We start from the raw sequence: 23,882 nt of genomic DNA on the forward strand, positions 1-23,882 counted from the left end.
TTATTTCGCTATGTTGCCAAAGTATACGGATGTGAGTAAGGGGAAGTGAGTGTCCTTATGTTAGGCTGCGATCGCAATACAAATGCAATTATTTACATATCACCGTTGATATTAGCAATTACGTTGCATGCATATTAGCAGAATAGCGATTCTTGCTGAATCAGGCCCTAAGTTAGTGGTGGATGTATCAAGAAGTCAAAAAAGTAGAGAAGTGGACCAGTGGGGAATTGTCTATAGGAACCAATCGGCTTTGAGGAAGCATTTACCAAGTACATTCTATAAAATGAGAGGTACTGTAGAAGCTGATTGGTTGCTTTGGGCAACTTCTCCACTGGTCCACTTATCCACTCTTTTCACTACTTGATACATCAACACTTAAAAACTGTAGTGCAAATGTTCTTTGGTGACATCAGTCATCTACTTATGCAGAATTGCGCAAGGTTTTATGGAAAAGCCCATGGGGGACACAACGGGACAAGATGCTGGTATCTGTGGGTGCCCAACAGTTTGCACTGGCTCATGGGAGGAATTAGGTTGATCGAGTACAGATTAGGTGTAAAAGGGGCCTGTCAGTGACGTAACAGAGGGTGGACATTGGTCAGTCCACTCCAAAGGAACTAACTCTGGGCCTGATTCATAGCCGCTCGCTAGATGTGATCGCTCGCACGATGTGTATGCAAATTACGTAGGCAGTGCTATCGCACAGCAATGCATTAGCATGCTCAGTATTTCTTAGAGAGCAATCACATAGTGTATGCAGACACCCACCAGCCTGTCTTAAGACGCCCACTTGTGCACGTCATGTCTAGGAAGTGTATGCAACCATCGGTACATCGGGTAACATCGGATGCTATCGCAGCGCTTGAGATTGACCATACCCTGCCGCAAGCACTACGAGCACTTCAGTGTAGAAACAAGCTAGGTAACGTGTACTATGATGCTGATAATTATGCACACCTCTAAAACGCCGTTGAGATGCTCAGGCATACCTGCGTTTTCACCTCCACTCCCCCGTTTTTAATGGCCAGCCTCTGTTGCCACCTACAAACGGCTTCCCCTGTCACTCATTCTGCTGGGCTGTCTATGCTGGGCGAGTGAACGCATTGTGAACTTTCGCTAAGGTAATCACATGCGCACTGCGATGCATACGCATGCGCACAATGCATACCATCGGCAGCAGCGAGAGTATGCATCTTAGCGAGCGCGTCTGAATGAGCTCCTCTGTTCTTATCAGCTAGGGATGGCCATTGGTTGGGTGTCCATCTATGGTTACAATTGATGGATCTATAAGTGATTACCATCGATGGCACAAAAACCATCTATGGTGAACAACCAATGGTTTTCACCCCTCGATGGCCACCACTGCTGGGAAATGGCGGGCCGCGGGCCAATCAAAAACGTGCGCATGGCTTAGCGGCCGCCGGGATGGAGCCAAGCTCTGTCCCGCCAAGAAAACAAAAAGAAAACCATTGGCTCCCACTGTCCATTGATGGCTAAGAACCATTGGCTCCGTGCCATCGATGGTAAAAGCATTCAACATCGGCCATAAACCATCAATGATTTTCGATTCATTGATGGTAAATGACCATCCCTGTTATCAGCATTTGTAGTAGATGGAGCTCGTGTTGCAAGGCCTCGTTTGAAGTTTAGCCCCAGAAAGCTATGCGGCTCAGTGATTCCTCTGGGGTTTGTCATATTGTATTATAAAATAATAGGCCAAGAGGTTCTGGGGTCAGAATTTACTACATATGCAACTATATATGCAATATCTAATAGAAAAGTTTAGGGAACAGTACTTTTTTTCTCCCTCTAGATTAGTGATGTACGTATGTACAGAAAGTACAGTATTTGTTTAGTATGTAAGTTGAATAATGTCAAACAGATGTTGTCATACAACAGACTATGAAGATCCTCAGAGATGCCTGCGAGGACTGTATGTGTTCGCCAGCCATGAACCATCACACGGCACATCAGACTGGCGCTAGAGTGTTATCGCTTGACAGCAGGTCTTACATTCCTCTCCCCATTTCCTCCATCCAAATATCTCTTATCAACTGGATTATATGTATCAGCTTCACTACTATAAATATGTCTCCAAGATGGCAGCTTCCATCAAAACATAGTATATTTACATAAACTCAATTAAACAATAAATAATATAATATTAATAATAGAAATAAATGAATAAACAAAATTCCCTTCGCCATGATTCATTCAACAAATCATGCACATTAGCTGATTTGCCCTGCCCTCTTCCTGTCATGCAGCTTACATCTCTATAGCAGTCAGTGTGTTGTACACAATCTCTCTCTCTCTCTCTATAAAATAAAGTCTTAGGGGTCTGTCTGTTTGTTCGGGCTAATCTCTTAAACCACTGGATGGATTTTGATGGGGTTTTCACTATTCTATACAGCTTTGTAGATAGGTTTAGGTGTAGTAACCATTTATCTGTGACAAAAGGGAGCCGGACAGTGACGATTTTAGTGATGCAAAGTCACAGGAAAAAAAATCTTGCACCAAGCTGCTGTATAGGAGTTGGTCAGGGTTCTGAAACAGCAAGAGAGCATCTGAAACTTAGGCTTGGAATGAAGCAAGTCACAGAAAAACTGTTGTTCTGTGTGTGTGTGTGTGTGTGTGTGTGTGTGTGTGTATGTGTGTGTGTGTGTGAGAGTGACTGACTACTGCCACTGCAGGGCTGTGGGTTATGCTATGATTGGCTATTTGAGACAGTCAGAACAAATCAGAGATAGCAATGTGCCCTGTTGCTTAGCAGCAGCCTAGAGAGGGGAGGCAGTCAAGGACTGAGCATGGTCACGTCTGAGGCAGACAGAGTAAGAGACAGCCTCCAGCAAACCCATGAAGGTGCCCTGATGCAGACACAGTAGCCAGGAAGGTGCCAGTGGAGGCATAGCTATCAGGAATATAATAAAACATCAACCATCGGAACACCATGAAATGATTTCCATTCGATGGTGGCAAAAATCGCACCAACAAATGGTAAAAACACTACCATCGGAACAAAACCCAGAAAATACAGGGTACATTATGCAAGAGGATATTGCTCATCGCCATGTTCAGCAGCTGGGGAGGGGTGCGTATAGAGGTTTTGGAAATATGCACAGGTGCCCCAGCCCTAGGGACGTGCTGCTGATAATGCTTACGGTAGCTGCAATACAAATCTCTCATCCATGATCCTCCTGCCCTTCCCAGCACATCACAGTGGCTGGACCCCAGGGTTGTGGTGACACTGGTAAGATGCAGGAGGGGCCAGGAGTTAGAAGCAGGGGGCTGTGGTGAGATGCAGGGGGCTGTGGTGACATGGTGTAGGTTGTTATGAGATGCAGGGGGCTTTGGCAAGATTAAATTGCTCCCATGCGAAGCCAAGGCAGGTCACTAGTACTATATTATATACTGTATATAAATATATTATATATATATATATATATATATATATATATATATATATAAGGTAATGGGGCTAATAACATGCAAATAATATATACAGAATAATATTTTATTTTTTTTGCAACAATAATTGTGTTGCAAAATTCATCGGCTGTAATGTATTATATGCACCTGTGTAGCTAATGATAAATAGACCTACACATTTATTATACACCAACAGATTGTGACAATAAATAATCAGTGCCCCTAATATGAAAAACAGCCCACTCAAGTATGTCACACATTGCACCCCAGTATGCCACACAAAGCCCCCATATAAATATTATGTTCCATTGCTCCCCCAGTATGCCACATTGTGCCCCCCAATATGCCACACAGAGCCCCCATATTAATATTATGTTCTAGTACCACAACAATCAGTATAAAACAGCTCCATATTAATGTCCCTATCTCTTCCCAGCATGCCATACATCCCCTCGCCAGTATACCACAAAGAGCCCCCATTTGTTATATAATTTTCCAGTGCCCCCTCAGTGTGAATTGGTGACCCCCATATTATTATGTTGCATTGCCTCCCCAGTACAGTATGCCACACTGGCACCCAGTATGCTACACAGAGCCCCTTATTAATTGTATGTACCAGTACACCACATAGTGCCCCCAGTATGCCACAATGAACCCCCATATTAATATTATGTACACCGTCCCCCCAGTGTGCCATACAGAGACCCCATATTAATAATAAGCCTCAGTGCCCCCTCAGCATGCCACATAGTGCCCCCCAGTATGCCACACAGTGACTGGCATATTATTATATTCCAGTGCTCTTCAGTATGTCACACACTGTCACCACAGTATTCCACACAAAGCCCCTATATTAAAATTAGGTCCTAGTGCCTTCGCTAGTATGCCATATATTGACTCCCCCAGTATGATACACAGAGGCCGCCCATATTATAATGTCTCTGTGCCCCTCAGTACTCCACATATTGCCCCCCACAGTATGCTACACAGAAACATCATATTAATAGTATGTCTCAGGATCTCCCAATATGCTATATATAGTGCCCCCAGTATGCCACAAAACCCCAGATATTGATATTATGCCCCAGTGCCCCCAGTATGCCACAAAGTGCCCCCATATTAATATTATGTTCCAGTGCCCCCATCAGTATGAAAAGAGCCCTACATATTAATATTATGTCACTGTCTCTTCCCAAAATTCCACATATCCCCTCCCCAGTATGCCACAAAGAGCCCCCTTTATATTATGTTTCAGTGCACCCTCAGTGTGAAACAGGGACCCCCAATATAATATTATTATTATTATGTACCATTTCCCCCCAGCAAACCACATAGTGCCCCCCAGTATGCCACACAGAATCCCCATATTAATATGTCCCAGTGCCCCCGATATGCCTTATAGTGCCCCCCAGTATGCCATACAGAGTCCCCATATTAATAGTATGCCCCAGTTGTCACATAGTGTCCACCAGTATACCACACAGAGACCGCCATATTATTATTATTATGTCCCAGTGCCCCCTAGTATGCCACACACAGCCCCCATATTAATATTAAGACCCAGTGCCCCCCCAGTATACCACGTAGTACCAGTATGCCACACAGCGTCCCCCATTTCAATATTATGCCCCCCTTTTGTCGCGGTCTTGTGCTGATTTCCTGACAGCCGGACAGGGCCTCCCGTTGTTGAATGCATAGTGCAGCTTACAGAAGGGTCCTGAGTCCCATCCCGAATCCCATAAGTGTTGCAGGCATGAGGAGCCGCTCTGTATGCTGCACTATTCATTCAGCCGCAGTGCTGCGGCAGCCCCATCCCAGAACAGGTGCCATTGGGCACCTATTCTCGGTAACTGGTGGGTCAGACCGACCCTGTGTGGGGGCGGGGGCCCCTTGTGTGTCCTCTATTAATCTAGCCTTGCTAAAATATAAAAACAAACAAACAGGCAATGGAGCTAGTACAGATTTGTACAGAAACATATTAATGCTTGGGGTGTCCTTTGTGCAGCTCCCCCTCCTGTGCAGCCCCTGTGCATTGCCAGTTTACGTAATGGCAGGGCCCGCTGCATGGCACACAGCGGGTCTATTCAGGGCGCAGTCTGGGCCTGATTCAGACCCGCTCGCGAGCGCTATGTGCTCGCAAATGGGTCGATGGTGGCCCAGTGTGCATGCGCACAACGGAGCCGCCTCCGTCGTGCGCATGCGCGAGACCCGGATAGCGATGGGAAAACCGTCGCTCTGGGTCTCGTACCAAAGGGGGTGTGCTGTCGATGTTGAGTGACAGCACGCCCCCTGTGGTGGGCGGGCCAGGGGTGTGGCTGCCCAGACAGAGGCGTTCCCATGTGAACGCCTACCGTATGGGGCCGGACCCACTGACATTACAAGTGATGTCATTGGGAGTGCTTTTGGCTCTGTTTGAGCCGAAAGCACTCTTGGGCGTGCGGCAATGAGACCCTACCACAAGGGTCTCATCGCAAGCCCGATGGTCGCGATGGTCTTGACCATCGCGACCATCATCATGGCCGCTCGCTATAGCTGTGGGTGAAAACCCACAGATATGCGAGCGGCCAGGAGGCCGTTCTGAAAAACCAGAGGGCCGGCCCTGATTCAGAGCGAGCGCTCTGTCAGAGCGTCCGGCTCTGAATCAGGCCCTCTGTGCGGATGAAGTCATTAGGTCAACATTTGTCATGCCTTCAGCATAGGATTTGTTAATCCATCTCACTTCTGTTACACTAATTCATATTAGCAGCCCCACCTAGTGGTCAGGACAGTAGCATCTTAAATCTGACTATTTTGTCCTTCCTAAGATGCCTTAGCAGTCTAGCAGTGCATTCTGGGCTAAAGGAGCTGTAAGCAGCCATTTCTTATTCTCACATAGTCCCAGGCAGACATCATCTCATATGCTCAACCTAATATAGCATCCGATGGTGAGTTTCTAAGCTTCAACTGTGCCATCATAGATCTGCTTAGCCAGTTATGTATGATAGCTGGACTATGTCACACTGCAGCCATACTTTGCTTACTGTATAACTTCATGCTGTTTGCATATTCCATGTTATGTATATGTTTGCCTTGCATTTCCATGTGGATATTGTAATGGCATTTTTATTGTTTACATTTACAGGTTTACCTCACACTCGTTCATACGCACGTATCTGTGTACATTCATACAAGTTCCTCTATTGAATAATAAATTCTGTTCTTCAGACCACATCTGACTGGATTATTGGAAGATAGAGTATTGGTTATGCTGTCTGCTCCAAATTTGTCAGACACATGGGCCTCTATTTATTAACATTATTTTTACTAAAATAAAGTGAAAAAGGGTGTTTTCACATCCTTTTCACATTATTTTAGTTTCACCTGTAGTTATTACAGGGCAATTGGAGTAGAATTAGTAAAATTCTACTCCAACCCCCAGTATCACTTATTTTTAGTAAAGCAGATCGCATTTCCCATAATTGTAATGGGGCTTAGCGCCGGGGGCGGGGCTTAGCGTCGGTGGGGGGGTAGTAGCGGTGGTCGGCGCATGCTTGGGCTCTTAGTCGCGGTATTTTTTCCGAAAATACCGCGACTAGAGTGCGGATGGGATCCGCAGGGACAGAGCGTTATCGCAAGCTCTGTCCCTGCAAGGGATTTATAGTAAATCCCTGTGATATTGCCTGAATTCGCAATGCGAATTCACTCGGTAATATCACACTACAATCCGCATTCAATATGCGGATTGTAGTAAATAGAGCCCTTAGTGAGGGGCAGAACAACATTCATATTGTTGATATCACAATATGAACAGTTATTATGTCGACATGTGAAATGCAGACATTGTCAGAATATCAACATAAGGCTTAGGCTGCGGGATGAAAGAGTCAAGCTGCATACACACACAACGATTTTTTTAATGAACGATTTGAGTAAACGATTTTTTCCCTTGAAAAAATTTACTAAAATCGTTTACTAAAGTTGTTCATTTACTAAATGTCATGAACGATTTTTATGAACTACAAACGATTTTTGCATTTTCCCTTAATGTAAATTGTTGAGTTGACAAGTCTGACTGAACGACAAACTACAAACGACAAACTACAAACGTGAACACGCATGAACGATAATCGTTCATCGTTTGACTCAGAAAGTGAACGATTTTTGCCATCAATTATCGTTAAACGATATCGTTTAACGATAATCATTAAAAAAATCGTTGTGTGTGTATGCAGCTTCAGAGTTAGGCATTAGGGGGAGGTTGGGGTTAGACTATGGGGGGGGGGTTAGGCACTGGAGGGAGGGGTAGGGATTAGGGCAAGTATACTCACTAATGCTCCACTCCATCAGATGACTCCACCAGGAGTGACACTCACATGCCTGCTGGCCTACCATTCACCATTCTCACACTTTTAACATTTCATCAAAGTCTACACGGTGAGTGGCAGCATTATCAATATCGACATTACAACAATGTCAATATTATGAATGTTGAAATTATGACTGTCGACATATATACTACACCCCATGCTGTGTGGTGTGGGGCCCCCTTTGACTCAGATATGTCACTTAATTTGTGCACAGTACACATGACTCGATGCAGAGAGCAGAATGACCCCCTAGCGCTAATCAGGAGAAAGTGACAGACACGTGACCCTTGCTGCCGCTTGCAGCGATCTTGGGGCCTGATTCAGACCCACTCACGAGCGGCTGTCCGCTCGCAAGTGGGTCGATGTTATGCACTGAGCATGCGCACGACGGAGGGAGCTCCGTCGTGCGCATGCGCCAGACGCGACGAGCGAAGGAAAGTCCTTCGCTCGTTGTGTCCGATCAAAGGGGGCGTGCTGTCAATGTTGATTGACAGCACGCCCCCTTTGGTGGGCGTGCCGGGGGCGTGCCTCCCTGACGGGGGCGTTCCCACGGGAACGCCTCCCGTCAGAAGCCGGCCCACTGACATCACTAGTGATGTCAGTGGGAGTGATTTTGGCTCTGATAGAGCCAAAATCACTCCGGAGCTTGCGGTTGAAAACCTCAACCGCAGGCTCCGGCTCGCAATTTCGATGGTCGCGATGGTCTCGACCATCGCGGCCATCAAAAAGCACGCTCGTATAGCCTGTGGGTGGTGACCCACAGCTATACGAGCGTCCAGGAGGACGCTCCATGAAAATGGAGCCCGGCCCTCATTCAGAGCGTGCGCTCTGCTCAGAGCGTACGGCTCTGAATGAGGGCCTTGGTTAGAGATTATAGATCAGTCATTTTTGGACAAATTAGGAAAGACACATTTTTTTTGCTGTCAACGAATCTATGAATTTTAGATTCATCATGATTGATTCGTACATCTGTAGTTATTATCAGAACAAGATTTGTAGACCTGTTGATAATTTAATAAAGTTACTGAAATATCTGCAGTTTCTGCTCTAAGGGCCTAATTCAGAGACGGGCGCTAATTCGATCGCAGCTGCGTTTTTTCATACGCAACTGCGATAATATGCTAATGTTAGCAAAGATCACCTGAGCATAAAGACGCCCCCACTGCTGCTTTCTTACCTGCGTGCGACGACGCATACTTGCGTAAACATGGGTAACATCGGAGCACATCGGCGTCCATCTTACCCTTGCGGCAGGTCAGACCTGCCGCAGCCTTGGGTGCTCTTCTGAGACGCAGAGCTGAGTATGCAACAGCAGTGGCTAATCTATGCACGCCCATGTAACGGCGTTTAAACGGACAGGTACGCCGGCGTGTTTGCGACCACTCCCGTACGCTGCGATCCCAGTGCGATGCATACGCATGCCCAATCGCAAACAATCGCTATTTCTGCGTGAAAATTGCAGTAGCGTCCGTCCCTAAATCAGGCTCTAAGAAAAATATAAGTTGCAAATCTGAAGGTTCATAGACGAGGTGTCTGATCTGTTATCAGGCAATGACAGATTCTGCTGTCTTATTCCTCCTGTCCATTAGGAGGGCTAAATAAGGAACGGGGATAGAGGGGTGGCAGGAAGAGGGGGGGAGGGGGCGTCAGGACATCCGCTCCAGCTGCCAATTTCTCTTTTCCCATGCACCAGCCATGACCTCCACCAATAAAAATCAGGGCAGGCAGCCTGGCATAGCGACCCCCCACATTGCCCAAAACATCACAATTAACCCTTTGTCCTGAAAGGTAAACACATAAACATACAGCCAGACTGCTAGTGTGGGGTCGGTTTCCTTTCTGTTACATACATCAAACACAAAACATGACAGAGAAAGTCCTCAGGTCACAGTGCGGTAGGGTGGTGAGCACATGGACTATGTTACTATCAGCTGTTCCAAGGGAACCAATAGCATACCCAGCACTGTACAAATATCTCTGCAAAAGTTATACACAGATTTTGACTTCACATGACTTATTTTCCAGGGAAACAAAAGAGGACCTGTGCGCATAGTGAAAAAAGCTTTTGTAGCAAATGGCAACCAGTCAGATGTTTTGTTTCATTTTCTAACCAGTACTAAAAACTGACAACTAGAATCTGATTGGCTGACAAGCATGAACCAATATATTTCTGCCAATGTGCCGGTCCTTATATTTCTCCGATAATTTTCCAAATGCAATAGCCAAATTTTGTTTTTTGTCCACGTTAATGATAACGCTCGTTACAATTATTTTTAAGTAGTTTCTTTTCTTTTTATAGCCAGTACCTGTCTTATAAACATTTACACATGTAGCCACTGAAATAGAGGTGAAATAGAATATTCACACATTTTGGGCCTGTTGCAGAGTGGTAACATAATAGGCGTTAAGTACTCAAAAATTAAAATGCAGGAACAAATACAGTATAGCGTATCTCCGCTCATACGCAGCGCTGTACCGGTCTAGATATGCATTTGGCTCTGCGCTAGCAGTGTACATGCCTTTTTATGACAAGTCATCATTAATACCAATGCAGCAGGAGCGAAAGACACACATCCTAACAGGTTTATTATTTATTAGGTGTGTGTTTCTGCTGGTATGTATGAGATACATTTGGGCGAGCACTCCCTTACTGTACTTGGCCTGTGTTTAAGGAACCCTTCCCTCCCCCGTTCCGCCTCAGCAGTCAAGACAAGAGGTCCAAGTACCATATACGCTCAAGTCTACATCCGAAAGAGACTCTTAAATCTCGGGTGGCTCTTTCAAACTCTGGGAAGAGCAGGGAAGTCTCCCGCTAACAGCCTGCGGTGGTTCGGGCAGCTTATTTATGTAATTGTGGCCACACACTCCCATATTACCAAGTCTAGATAGGCAGCTTTGTATAAAAGGGGGTGGGGCAACAATGACGCATTCATAGCGCCATGCCACTGTACCGCCTGCCTGGTTTCCCCCTCCCTTTGAGCCTCCTGAAGACCCCTGCCGAGAAGTCGGTAATTATGGCTATATGCTAAGTTCTCTGGGTCTGATTCAGGGCCGGACGCTCTTTCAGAGCGCTCGCTCTGAATCAGGGCCCTCCTCTTTTTTAGAGCGGCCTCATGGCCGCTCGCATAGCTGTGGGTGACCACCCACAGCTATAGCGAGCAGCCAAAAAGATGGTCGCGATGGTCAAGACCATCGCGACCATTGGGCTTGCAACGAGACCCTTGTGGTAGGGTCTCGTCTGCCGCAAGCCCCGGAGTTCTTTCGGCTCTGACAGAGCCAAAAGCACTCCCACTGACATCACTAGTGATGTCAGTGGGGCCGTCCCCAGACGGTAGGCGTTCCCATGGGAACGCCTCCATCTGGCCAGCCACGCCACCAAAGGGGGCGTGCTGTCACTCACCATCGACAGCACGCCCCCTTTGTAGCGAGACCCATAGCGACGGCTTGCCCGTCACTATCCGGGTCTCGTGCATGCGCACTGGCCCAACATCGACCCGCTTGCGAGCGCTCAGCGCTCGCGAGCGGGTCTGAATCAGGCCCTCTGTGTGAACATGCAAAGTGCAAACCTGCGCTATTTACACAATGCACTCTGGTGTAAATTCAACTCAACATCAGGCAGATTGCGGAATTACACTGAACATTGCAGTGTTAAGCTGGGTACACACCTAACGATTTGTGTACCCAGCAATGCGACGCCCGAAGGGCCATCATTTCGGGTGGCCAGTACACATTACATGACCCGGTCCCCGCCTGCCCGATATATCGGGCACCGGCTCCATTCACCTGCCTGACGGCACACCTGTCAAACCGTAACGCAGGTGTCCTAAGGTGAGCTCAGGGAGGACAGAAACCTCTTGTGGAGCAGAAGGGCAAAATCTTCATTGACAGATTGACCGGCATGTACTGCAGATCTGTCGATGCGATAAATGACCCCGCAGGAGCACGCAAGGGGACGACAGAGAGGGTACACACTTGCTGATGTAGACGATGCTTCGGCTCAATCCACCGTATCGGGTGACATATAGTCTAATGTGTACCCAGCTTAAAGGGCATGCCTGCAAAATAGGGTTTTTAAAAAATGTCCTTTACACTGTTCTGCACCCAGAACACAATATATCGGTTAGTGAAACCACTGCGTACAATACAAACACAAATATATGTAAACAGGAATCACACAATGCTGCCTACAAAGTTTGTACATGTGACACACAAGGTAATATAAGAGATAACAGGAAGCACACTCCCAAGGCATAACTGGAACAAGGCCTGCAAGGAAATAATAGAGCAGTAAATCAGAGCTATGGTGGCAGATTTCGGTCTCTGAGACCAAATCATTTTTTATGGGACCCTAAAGAACGATTATAGCAGTTACCATGAAAACTGAATCAATTAGTGCAGATCTCTGATTCAATTAGTGTAAATAGGGGAACCTTTTATTAACCCCTTCAGCATCACGTGTTTTGCCACATTAGACAAGCCCAGTTTTCTACACGTTCGCTCTTAGAGGCCGATGCGATACAGAGTTAAATGTTATTTAACCAAGCGAGCGAATAGGAGAGTTACGGTCGCCTCCATCTGCCTATGAGCGAATATACGGATTTGTCTCTGTGAACGCAATGTAGATGTTATTACAGCTGACTTTGAGTAAGTCTCTTATTAGTCACTTTCAGCAGGAACCAATTTATTATGTTGTAGTCTTCGCTAATGAAATATACTTTAATTTAATTTGGCTATTACATGGAAAACATTTACAACTAGCGTCTGTGAAACAGGCATTTCTGGGTGGCAACTGCGGGCGCATGCAAAAGAACCCTGTTCAACACTATGGCAACATAAGAATATATAACTATAATTTGCATATCAATTTATATCTTTTGAATCAATAAGAAGCAGAAGAAATAGTTGGGGATCTTCTTTAACATACAACTATATGGTGATATCTGCTGCAGTCACCCATTTTCGATCGCACAAATAGCCCCCAGAGGTGTTTATAGGGGGCCGTTATTTGTGAGATTTACAAGCTCAGGAATGGGCCCCGGTAGCTAATGCTATCTATAGATGGCATTAGCCATTGTAGCTTATGGGCTCCTTCCGCACAATTTACCAGGAGAGGGATCCGTAGGTTCCTTCCCCGGCTATGGCCACTCACACATGCGTGGTCTGTATACTGCACATGCGTGGTCTATATACTGCACATTCGTGGTCTGAATACTGCACATGTGTGGTCTGTATACTGCACATTCGTGGTCTGTATACTGCACATGCGTGGTCTGAATACTGCACATGTGTGGTCTGTATACTGCACATTCGTGGTCTGTATACTGCACATTCGTGGTCTGTATACTGCACATTCGTGGTCTGTATACTGCACATTCGTGGTCTGAATACTGCACATGCGTGGTCTGTATACTGCACATGCATGGTCTGAATACTGCACATGCGCTGTAGCACAGCCAGACCCGAAGCAGGTAGTAAAGTGCATTAGCAATCAAATTAATTTTACACATAGGGCCATACCCAATTAGCCCCGAACACTGTTCGGGCACTAATTGATCCCCACGATCGTCAAAAAATGGGGATTTTTCACAGATTATCCTCGATTTGCGACGATATTTTTTTCTCCCTATCCTATTATTTCGGGCGAAATAATAGGATAGTTCGCCCGTTAACACATAGGTCCGCAAGCTTATCGCGGCTCCTATGTGTTCTCGCCCTTTTTTGGGTGAAAAAACGGCATTTATCGTGGATTATTTTTTGGGACACATCAGGTCCCGAAAAAAAACCCTGATAAGTGCCGTTGTCAGGCTGACTTGGAGGCTAATTGGATCGCCACAAGCGAGCTCCAGGCAAGCTAATTAGCCGCGTTAATTTACCGCTGCTAATTGGATATGGCCCATAATCTGTTATTGCTGCAATAAGTGGCGATAAGAAATTAGAATTATCGTGTCTAAAACCAATAAATATGCCCCAATTTGTGGGACGTAATAGAGTAAATGTTCATAAAAGTGAACATTTTTCTGAGATTTTGCTATGAGATATAAATCCAGGGGCAAAATCACTGAAAAATCTGCACTTTTCCAAACTCATACCTTATTCTATACCAGTGTTGGCTAACCTTGACACTCCAGCTGTTGTGGAACTATATATCCCAGCATGCCCTGCCACAGTTTTAGCATGACCTAATAGCAAAACTGTAGCAGTGCATGCTGGGTTATGTAGTTCCATTAAAGCTGGAGTGTCAAGGTTAGCCAACACTGTTCTATACCCATCTACATACTATTTAAAACTCACAATCACACATAGTACATATGTTTATGTTGAATTTGAGAGCCAAAATCTCACTTTCAGCAACCAGAGATTAGGTGTAACCATAAATCTATTACAGACCCAAATGACTTCCAGTATGAACAGTTAGGGCATTTGGGTCCATAGAAGGATAGGCAGGACGCATGCAAAATTAGGGCGGTAGAGTACAGAAAAGTATTTTAAATCACAGCAAGCAAGACTATGAATGAGCCATCAGCCAATGACAAGAAACACATTTCTACATAGAATGCAGACGTCCCAATTAGATATTATGCTGTGGTTTGCATTTTATTACATGAATCGGGAAAATATGGCATACCATATTACTCCTACACTCGCTATAGAATTCCAAACGAGAAATGTATTAGAAAACAAAGGGAATCTTTGTAATCCATATGGCCGCCAATGATTCAGAATGCTTTTCAGTCTAGGGTGTAAGTATGGAGATGTGAAGTAATACGACATGACGGGATTCAGTGACTCATGAGACTGTGCAATATAATACTCAGCAGAAAGCATAGGGAATTACGGAGTGTACTGCACTGACTCAAATACATTTCAACGCAGAGACACAAACGGAACTGGCTGAGATTAAAGGGAAAGAATCACTTCGCTCAAAATATTTATCAATGTGTTTTACTTTATCCACCATGAAGTGCACTAAAGATACTCCCACCGATGAGCGCACCATTATTACTGGCTTATTACTGCCATCAACAAACTAATATGCATGTTGAGTCTCAGAATTAGAGAAGAGACATATTATCAGATGTTAGTCAAGACAATATAGAACAGCGTTATGAAGTGGGCAGCATTTCTGTGTGACCACTTACTGATGGCTGGCAATGCCAAGGATGGCACAGATGAGCGTGGCTAAACAATGGTTCTAAACTTCTTCACTCTCTCCCAGTCCCACCTTTCATTACCATACCAGTACCTGATATTAGGCCCTAATTTCACTCCCAAATCACAGGTTTGTTTGTTGTCTTGGGATCATACGAGTGTGGTTCAATACGTAAGGTAACAAGACCTCTCACGTGTGTAATGTTCTCTATTTCATTCTAAATTCCCGACAGGCCAGAGCAGGTTGACCACTGCTTCCCCTCACAGCCATTAGACCGACTCAGTCATATTGTCCCAATATCAGTTGTAATATGGCGAGGTTGTGCAGAGACATGGTCAAATATTGAGGTTCGTAGTGTGATTAGATATCTGCGTCTAAAGTGGCTGAAATTCATTACCAACTTATCGAGGTGTAGGGTGATACAGTTATGTCACAGAAACAGGTTTGGGTTTGGTGCACTGCCTTTGATAACGGCAGGACAGACATTTAAGATAAACAGCGATCCGGCCGGCCAAGCACGTCCACCACAGATGTGCCTAAATGAAAGTCTGAACATCTCAGTGGGTACTGTGCACAACATTGTTCTTGAGCAACTGGAGTACAGGAAAAAGTGTTCATGTTGGGTACTGAAGCAACTCACAGAAGTCCACAAAACTAATAGGATGGGAATGTTTTTCATACACTTGACATGGTACCATGACCATGAGGAGGGAGTGCAGTTCCTGCAGCGTATTGTTACAGGCAATGAAACATGGGTGCATCATGTGACACCGGAGATGAAGCAAGCATCCATGACATGGAAACACCGCATCATCCCCGCCTTCAAAAAAATTTAAAACAACCCCTTCAGAAAAGAAGGTCATGGCAACCCTGTTTTGGGACCACAAGGTCGTGCTTCTTGTTGATTTCCTCACCAAGGCACATACTGTGAATGCTGTCCGCTATTGTGACACATTGAGCCAGTTGCAGAGGGCAGTTAGTAGAAAACACGCCACACGCAGCCAACCACAGACGTGAGTTGTTACGGCTCTACCATTGGGAGGTACTGGATCATCCTCCCTACAGCCCTGACCTGGCACCGAGTGATTTCCATCTCTTTGGACCATTGAAGAAGCACCTGGGTGGAAGGCGATTCACAACAGTCGGTGAAGTTCGCCAAGCTGTCATGTCCTGGCTGCAGACGCTTGACACTGATTTCTTCTATGCCGGGATAGATGCTTTGGTGTACCAGTGGAATAAATGCTTAGACAATTATAGGGACTATGTGGAAAAATATTCTGTACCAAGGCCATACTAATGATTATACGTATATATGTACGAGTTGAATAAATTTATGCAATGAGAGATCTCTTTACCTTATTTATTGATCCACCTTTGTATTTGATTTTGCCCTTTGATTGGCACTTGTGGCATAACAAGGCCCCTATAGGCACCAAGACAAATTTTGGGCCCCATGTACAATCTAAAATATTTTATCTGCTTTTCTAGCAGTAGCTATATTAATTCTATAGACCAGCATACAAAGCAAACTCCATTAATGTGCACATTAGCCATAGATGAGCCCAATATGGTGCATATTCGTTATAGTCAGAGCTCAGTACAATATGTTGGTAACGTCAAAAACTCTTTTTAAAGAGTAATGACCTCATGCCAATGCACTGTAGAATAACATTAGGGAGATAATGGAGGTAAAACATGAATATAACTTTATTTGGCCTTGATTTGGAGGAACCCTTTAATGCAACTATGTGTCAATATGTTATTTGTCTCTCCAGGCTTGCTAAGGTCACTGTGGATAGGATATAGTTCGCTCTGAGATACCCAAATATATCAGTGTACAGCCCTAGTAACAATACTGCGGATCATGAGAGGTACATATATACAGTACAAGCAGGAATGCTGTTCTCAATTTCCAAAAGCTTTGGAACTGTTGGACCCACACTCACTTTGGTGCTACGCAGGACGGCTGTGAAGGCCTTGACTAGGTTTAGTCTCCCCTCCCTCTCTTGCCTCACCCTGGACACTACATCTTTTTAATGCACTGTTGTACTGTATTTTATTTTTTTCAGTGTTCATCTTACTGAATGTATTCTGTGTGACTCTCGCTTCTCTATGTTTTACATTTACATTGACCCTCACTGGCCTGTGTTGTATTTTGTCACTTTTTACTTTATCCATATGTTTATATTTTGTGTGCATCCTCACATATCAGCACTTCCATGATATGCTGTTACTTCTCTTTCTTGTTATGCTTTTTGAAATAAAAATAAAAAAATACCTAATTTAAAAATGAGTTATCTCTCCAGTGCTAGTGCTGCATACACCACTGTGTACATTACACTACAGAGATCACCAAAAGTCCTTTGTGTGTGTTCCACTTCCTCTACACAATTTAACCTTCATGCTCTCATTACGCTTTCCTTTTCGACATACTTACCTACCCTCCCAGGATAGGTAATTTTCTCGAATTTTCAGGTAGTCCCCCAGACCCCCAGAAGAGTGGATGGTTCTACCGCCGCATCCCACCCACTTCCTAGTGAAGTGGCAGGATGGGCAGAATAATACCGGAAATTTGCCCCGGAGATCAGAAAAAAAAAGTTGGTAAGTACGCTTTTAGGTCATACATAGAAAAGTGTGATTTAAGCTGTAAAGCTGTGTGTTTAGGTATCAAACCTTCTAAAGTGGAGAAGTTTCCCGTAACAACAAGCAGATTGTAACTATCATTTTACAGAATGTGGTAGATAAATGATAGTTCCAATCTAATTGGTTGCTATGGACAACAACCTTCACTTGTCCTCTCTAGAATGCTTATTAATCCCCCCCCCCTATATTTCTAAAGATATGAGAAACAAAATGATCACCATGGTTGATGAATTGGCCCCTGTCAGACTACACACTGTTTCTACAAGTCCTGACACCATATTAAAGACAATCAATCAAGATGACATTGTTATTGTATCATGTGACGTATAATGAATAGTAGAGGTCATGTGTGTCAAGGCTGCACTGAATAAAATGTAGGTTTATTGTTATTTATTTAGGGTCACTGTATGCATTGATTATTTTTTACATTTTATGGAGCAGCCTGTCATATTTACAATGAGGATCAATTTATCCTTCTATTCTTAGAAAGAGAACTTTAAAAGTAAGTGAATGTGTACTGTACTTCTGAGCTGGATCCTTTGCAACATATAACAGGAGGGTTTACAGTTAATGAAATATGTCCATCATTCTCTCTCACTCAGATCTGCAGCAGGCGACCATATTAGGAGGGGGGCTTCTCTACCTACAGTAGCCTGGCAGATGGTGAGTGACAGATTGGCAGACTTCCTGTGCAGGAATGTCATTTGTAGGCTGGTGGATTCTTACACAGTGGCAGGGTCAGGAATGCCATAGGAATGCCATGCCATTGCAGCCATAGCTTGCTTTCTCAGCTATTTGTCGCTGTTTGATATCCCATCAAAATGTGGGACTAGCGTATAATGACTGCACTGGAATGCTGAGATAATACTTTACCATTTACACGTACACAGCTGCAGTACATTACCAGCTTAACACGGAATAATGCATTTTACCTTCCAGGTTCGGAATATTTAAAATTCTGGGCTTAATGGTCCTTTAACTATTTAATTTACATCAATTATCAAAATAATATTGTTTGATAATTATTTTCAAGAATTTCTCTATTATGTTATTGTGAGATAAACATATGTTAACGTTTCTATCCAATCTACTTGTGAGTTACTGATGATACCACTCGGTGCTGTTGTGGGTTTCTAATCATTTTACAATCTCTTTGTGGCTTCCCACATACCAGCATTCCCCTTCGTATATGATGTCCTCTGTGTTGCCTGCAGGTCTTTGCTAACTAAAATAATCTCACAACTGGACAACTGGACTCTCTTCACTTTACCACAATGGGGTAAAGTGAAGAGACATAAAGTACCAACCAATCATCTCCTAACTGTGCATTTTTCAAACACAGCCTGTAAAGTGACAGTTAGGAGCTGATTAGTTGGTACTTTATATCTCTCCACTTTATCTCTCTCCAAGACTTACTGAATAGAACCCATGATTAGAATACTGGACCCATCTCTATGAATCTCTGAGCATTCCAAGAATTGAGAACTAAAGGGGGGGTATCCCCTTAGCGATTTTACCAAGCGATTGCACGATGTCGACGTTGTTATCGTGCAATCGCCTGCAAATCGAGCATGCATCGGGTATGTTTTGGTCGGAAACAGCGATGCGCGTGCGCCCTATCATCGCCCGTACATGCTGGTCAACCTGACGATTCTGTCAGGTTCAGCATGTGCGGGGATGATGGATTTGCCTAGACTGAACGAGTGAACGTTCAGTGTAGGCACATCACTAGATATGGAAACGACTGCACAATTACAATGTCGTAATCGTGCTGTCGTTTCCATGTCTACTAGTGGATACGCGGCTTTACAGACCAGCAGCAGATGAAGGTTCATTTAAATTGGTGTTCTTACTCTCTAATGCACTGACCATTAAAATCAAATGAATTCCTATAGTCACCATCTTATTAGTAATAATGCAACCAGCTTTGTTTGGTTTTTTTTAGCAACGAAAGATTACCAAGCGGGTCTAACAGTTATATTTTAAGAACAATTAATTTTCAAACAAATGTAAATGAAACAGAGAATTACTTTACTTTATGAAATATAGCACAGTACATTTCTGTTCTGTAAAAGATGCACTTGGCACCCACTACTGGGTGAAACTCAGTTTTACATACTGTATCTTCCCCACCTAACATCTTACAGGTAAATGATGAATTGGCTGAGCACATACTATACAACACGCAGTAAGATATTCTTGATAAATGCAACATGAAAATATAAGCTTGGTGCCTAGAGATCGCTGTGTGAACATCTGGTAAGTGATAAGGTCAAGTAGGTCTGTTTGATGCTGTAATTTAATTTCTTTATTTCGTACTTATTAATGCTGGTATTTTTTCATATATCCTGAAAGTCATTTCTGTGTGAAATGTCATCCAGCTGCACAGTATTAAATAGATTGTAGTACTGTCCAGCTAATAAGCTGAAACTAAATAGCAGAAATTCTGACTTCCCTTCTGTGCAATCAATCCCCTCTCCCTAATACCATAACTGAATTCTAGCTAATCTCTGACAGTTGAGAACCAAGAGGTTATGTTACCCAGAGAAATTAAGAAATAAGGAATTGTGCACATACACAGTATACACAATTCTAAGATGTATACATAATACTATTTTTGCACTTACATGGCTACAATCTCTTGAGTTAAATGGTCCCCACCCCAACCTGCAATATTGCTGCATTATATTAAAAATAAAGTGTTGTAGCTATAATTGGTGCATAGTGTACTGTGCATGAGGGAACATGGGTCCGGGGGTCCACACACTACCCACTGTGCATCGGACAGATTTGCTTCCGGACCACTGTGGTGCCCTCCTATACTTGCTGCCATCTCTCCAGTGATGTCTTCAGAGAAATGGCACCAACACAGGTGATAGCCTAGTTTGGATCTCCAAATGTCATCTTTCACAGACATATGTGCCGAGATACACACAAGGTATGACCTCGCACCAAAATATATCTCTTGTATTGAATGTTACAGAGATAAATTATTATTATTGTTCTCCAATGCCCCCAAGTAACTTCATAAACATATTTCTAGAAGTCATATAGTCATATATGAAGGTGCTACTTGACAACCTAAATCAAATTGACAACACACAAAGAAAAAGCAAGGTATCTTGTCTGGTGCACTGAGGGGATCCCCTCAGTGCACCAGACAAGATACCTTGCTTTTTCTTTGTGTGTTGTCATATGTGCCGAGATGTCCGTGATGGGATTGTGGAGGTCAGCTAGATTCTTAGATGGAATTGTGGAGGTCATGTGAATTCATAAATGGAAATGTGGAGGTCAGGCAGATTCATAGATGGAAATGTAGAGTTCAAGCAGATTCATAGATCGAATTGTGGAGGTCAGGTAAATTCAAAGATGGATATAGTGGAGGTCAGATAGACTCATAGAGGAAATTATGGAGGTCAGGCATCAGGTAGATTTGTTGATGGTATTGGGGAGGTCAAGCAAATTCATAGATGGAATTGTGGAGGTCAGGTAGATTCATAGATAGAATTGTGGAGGTCAGGTACAGTAGATTCATAGATGGAATTGTAGAGGTCAGGTAATTTCATAGATGGAATTGTGGAAGTCAGGTAGATTCATAGATGGAATTGTAGAGGTCAGGTAATTTCATAGATGGAATTGTGGAAGTCAGGTAGATTCATAGATGGAATTGTTGAGGTCAGGTAGATTCATAGATGGAATTGTGGAGGTCAGGTAATTTCATAGATGGAATTGTGGAGGTCAGGTAGATTCATAGATGGAATTGTGGAGGTCAGGTAGATTCATAGATGGATTTGTGAAGATCAGGTAGATTAATAGATGGAATTGTGGAGGCCAGATAGATTCATAGATGGATTTGTGAAGATCAGGTAGATTAATAGATGGAATTGTGGAGGTTAGGTAGATTCATAGATGGAATTGTGGAAGTCAGGTAATTTCATAGATGGAATTGTGGAGGTCAGGTAGATTCATAGATGGAATTGTTGAGGTCAGCTAGATTCATAGATGGAATTGTTGAGGTCAGGTAGATTTATAGATGGAATTGTGGAGGTCAGGTAGATGCATAGATATAATTGTGGAGGTCAGGTAGATGGATTGTGAAGATCAGGTAGATTAATAGATGGAATTGTGAAGATCAGGTAGATTGTAGAGGACAGTTAATTGCATCGATTGTATGGGGCAGGTAGAAGCATAGAGAGAATTATAGAGGATTAGTAAATTGTTAGGTTTATTTGCCAAGGTCGGGTAGATTAATAGATTTAATTATGCAGATCAGACAGATACATAGAACTGTGGGTGTCATGAAGAAGGACAGATTTAATTGTAGTTGTCAGGTAAAATCATAAATTAAATTGTGGAGGAAAGGTAGGTAAGTTGAGGTAAAATAATTAACAAGTTTGATTCAAAGATTTACTTAGGTTAGCTATGATTTTAAGTTAAATATACATGGTCAAATAAACATATATATTTAATTGTGGAGAGCCATATATTGTTAAAATGTACTAAAAATATATATAAAATATAGTGCCAGTGCACTCTATTGTTCATTAAAATTTGGGTCAAAATTGTAACAAAACAGGTAAGAGGGCAAAGTAGATACACAGATACAATGTGAAGTGTAGGTAGTTCCAGAGGTAAAATTGTTAAGGTCATCTAAATTCACAAAATTAATTCTATTGGTCAGAGAAATTCATAGATTTAATTGTGGAGGTCAGATATATAAATGCATTAAATGAAAGCACACTAGTTGAAACTACACATTTACATTGTAAGGGGAAAAATATATAAAAAAAACTGTGATTGTCATACAGCCTGTAGAGATGGAAAAACTTCAGCAGGTCCTAGGTAGCAACCATAGAAGTCAATCACTAAAATACGCCATTCTCTTTAGGTATTGTAAAGATAAATAAATAAATATATATATATATATATATATATATATATAAATAATTTTTTTTGTCTTTTCTCTCTATATATATATATATATATATTGCTTAACCCTTTGAATGTTAGAAAGGATATACAATATATACTGCTGGATTAACAGTGAGCCACAGATGTATACAAATGATTAAATTCTAGTTCATGTGTTGTTAATCATATGTCTTCAATACTATGGCTTACAGATGTCCTTGTAGTATGTCATGCTTTATATATTAGGGGTTAAGTAGTTAATGCAGCAATGTCTCCTTAAGAGTTTGAGTGGTTCAACTTTTGTAAAAGTTAAACTAGCTCCCCGTCAGAGGCGTAGTTGTATATTTTACTGTAATGGTCCTAAATCCTGTGTAAGCTGTTTCCCGATAATAGCAGATGTTACATGATGTTTATAGGCATTTGTAAACTGGGAATTGCTATGGTCAGAATCTCGGCGTGCTTATGTTTTGGGTGTAACGTGCAGACATATGGTTTGCTTGTGCACTGTCTTAATAATGGGCAGGCTTAACTCAAGTGCTGAGATTAATATGCTACACACCATTTGCAGAAAGTGTATGTATTAACAGCTGAGTCTCAACAAAATAATACAAATTCTATAACAAACCAACCTAATATATAACTGCTTAACCCATTGTATAACTTAATACATCTTAATATGTCTTCTCTAGTAACAAAACATTAATAAACATTAAAAAAATATATATTTTATTTTATATGTCCAGCAAACATTCAACACTCAGAATTCCAGTATTAGACCAATTTCTTACCTGTCCTGTCAACAGTAGCCAGCCATACGCCAATAAGCACGCAAAAGACTCTCTTCATTTCCAGCTTTCCCCTCCGTAGGATTTGGGTATCACCACAGGGAAAATTTCTCCACCAGAAAATTTTATTCCCAGGACAAAAAGAAAGAAAAAAAAAAAAAGTAAAAAATAGAAAAAAAAAAGCTGAAAAGACCCACCAAAAACACCAGCAGGGCCACTGACACACAAAAGCCTGTTACCCCCTTTTCTGTCACCCACAATGATACCCTGGCTGAGGATTACTAACACAGGTGGGAGAAATCCTTTCCAAACAATTTCTCAACTTCTCTCCCTGGTGCTCCGCAGAGTGAGGATAGGCTAAATGAGAAATAAAAAAATCCCTTTTACCTCAGAGGAAACTTTTTGTGTGTGTGTCTGTGCACAGGGGTGAGGATGCATTATACAATAGTTTCCTTTTCCTATGTGTGTTATTAGAGGGAGCTCTCTGTATTTCCACCAAGCTGCCAGGAAAAAAAAAAACAAAAACGTTTAAAGTACAGCACTTTTGCAAAGGAGGGATAAGGGGGTGGGGAGGAAAGAGGTTCCTGTGTGAATGTATTTATTATTGTTTTAATCTAC

At 43.0% G+C, this 23,882-nt stretch overlaps 1 protein-coding gene across 1 annotated transcript in view; it reads right to left on the reverse strand.

Annotated features, from left to right (window-relative positions):
* The window catches only part of FLT4 (fms related receptor tyrosine kinase 4), a 259,066-nt gene extending 235,415 nt beyond the window's left edge, over nt 1–23,651 (reverse strand). Inside the window, exon 1 of the mRNA XM_088454762.1 lies at nt 23,268–23,651. Coding sequence (XP_088310888.1) covers nt 23,268–23,325 — 58 coding nt within the window. The 5' untranslated portion in view covers nt 23,326–23,651. The remainder of the gene's footprint in view (nt 1–23,267) is intronic.
* Nucleotides 23,652–23,882: the final 231 nt, after the last annotated feature.

This window comes from Taudactylus pleione, unplaced genomic scaffold (genome assembly GCF_031769625.1).
Source record: "Taudactylus pleione unplaced genomic scaffold, aTauple2 ptg000629l, whole genome shotgun sequence".
In the NCBI taxonomy this organism is placed as follows: domain Eukaryota; kingdom Metazoa; phylum Chordata; class Amphibia; order Anura; family Myobatrachidae; genus Taudactylus; species Taudactylus pleione.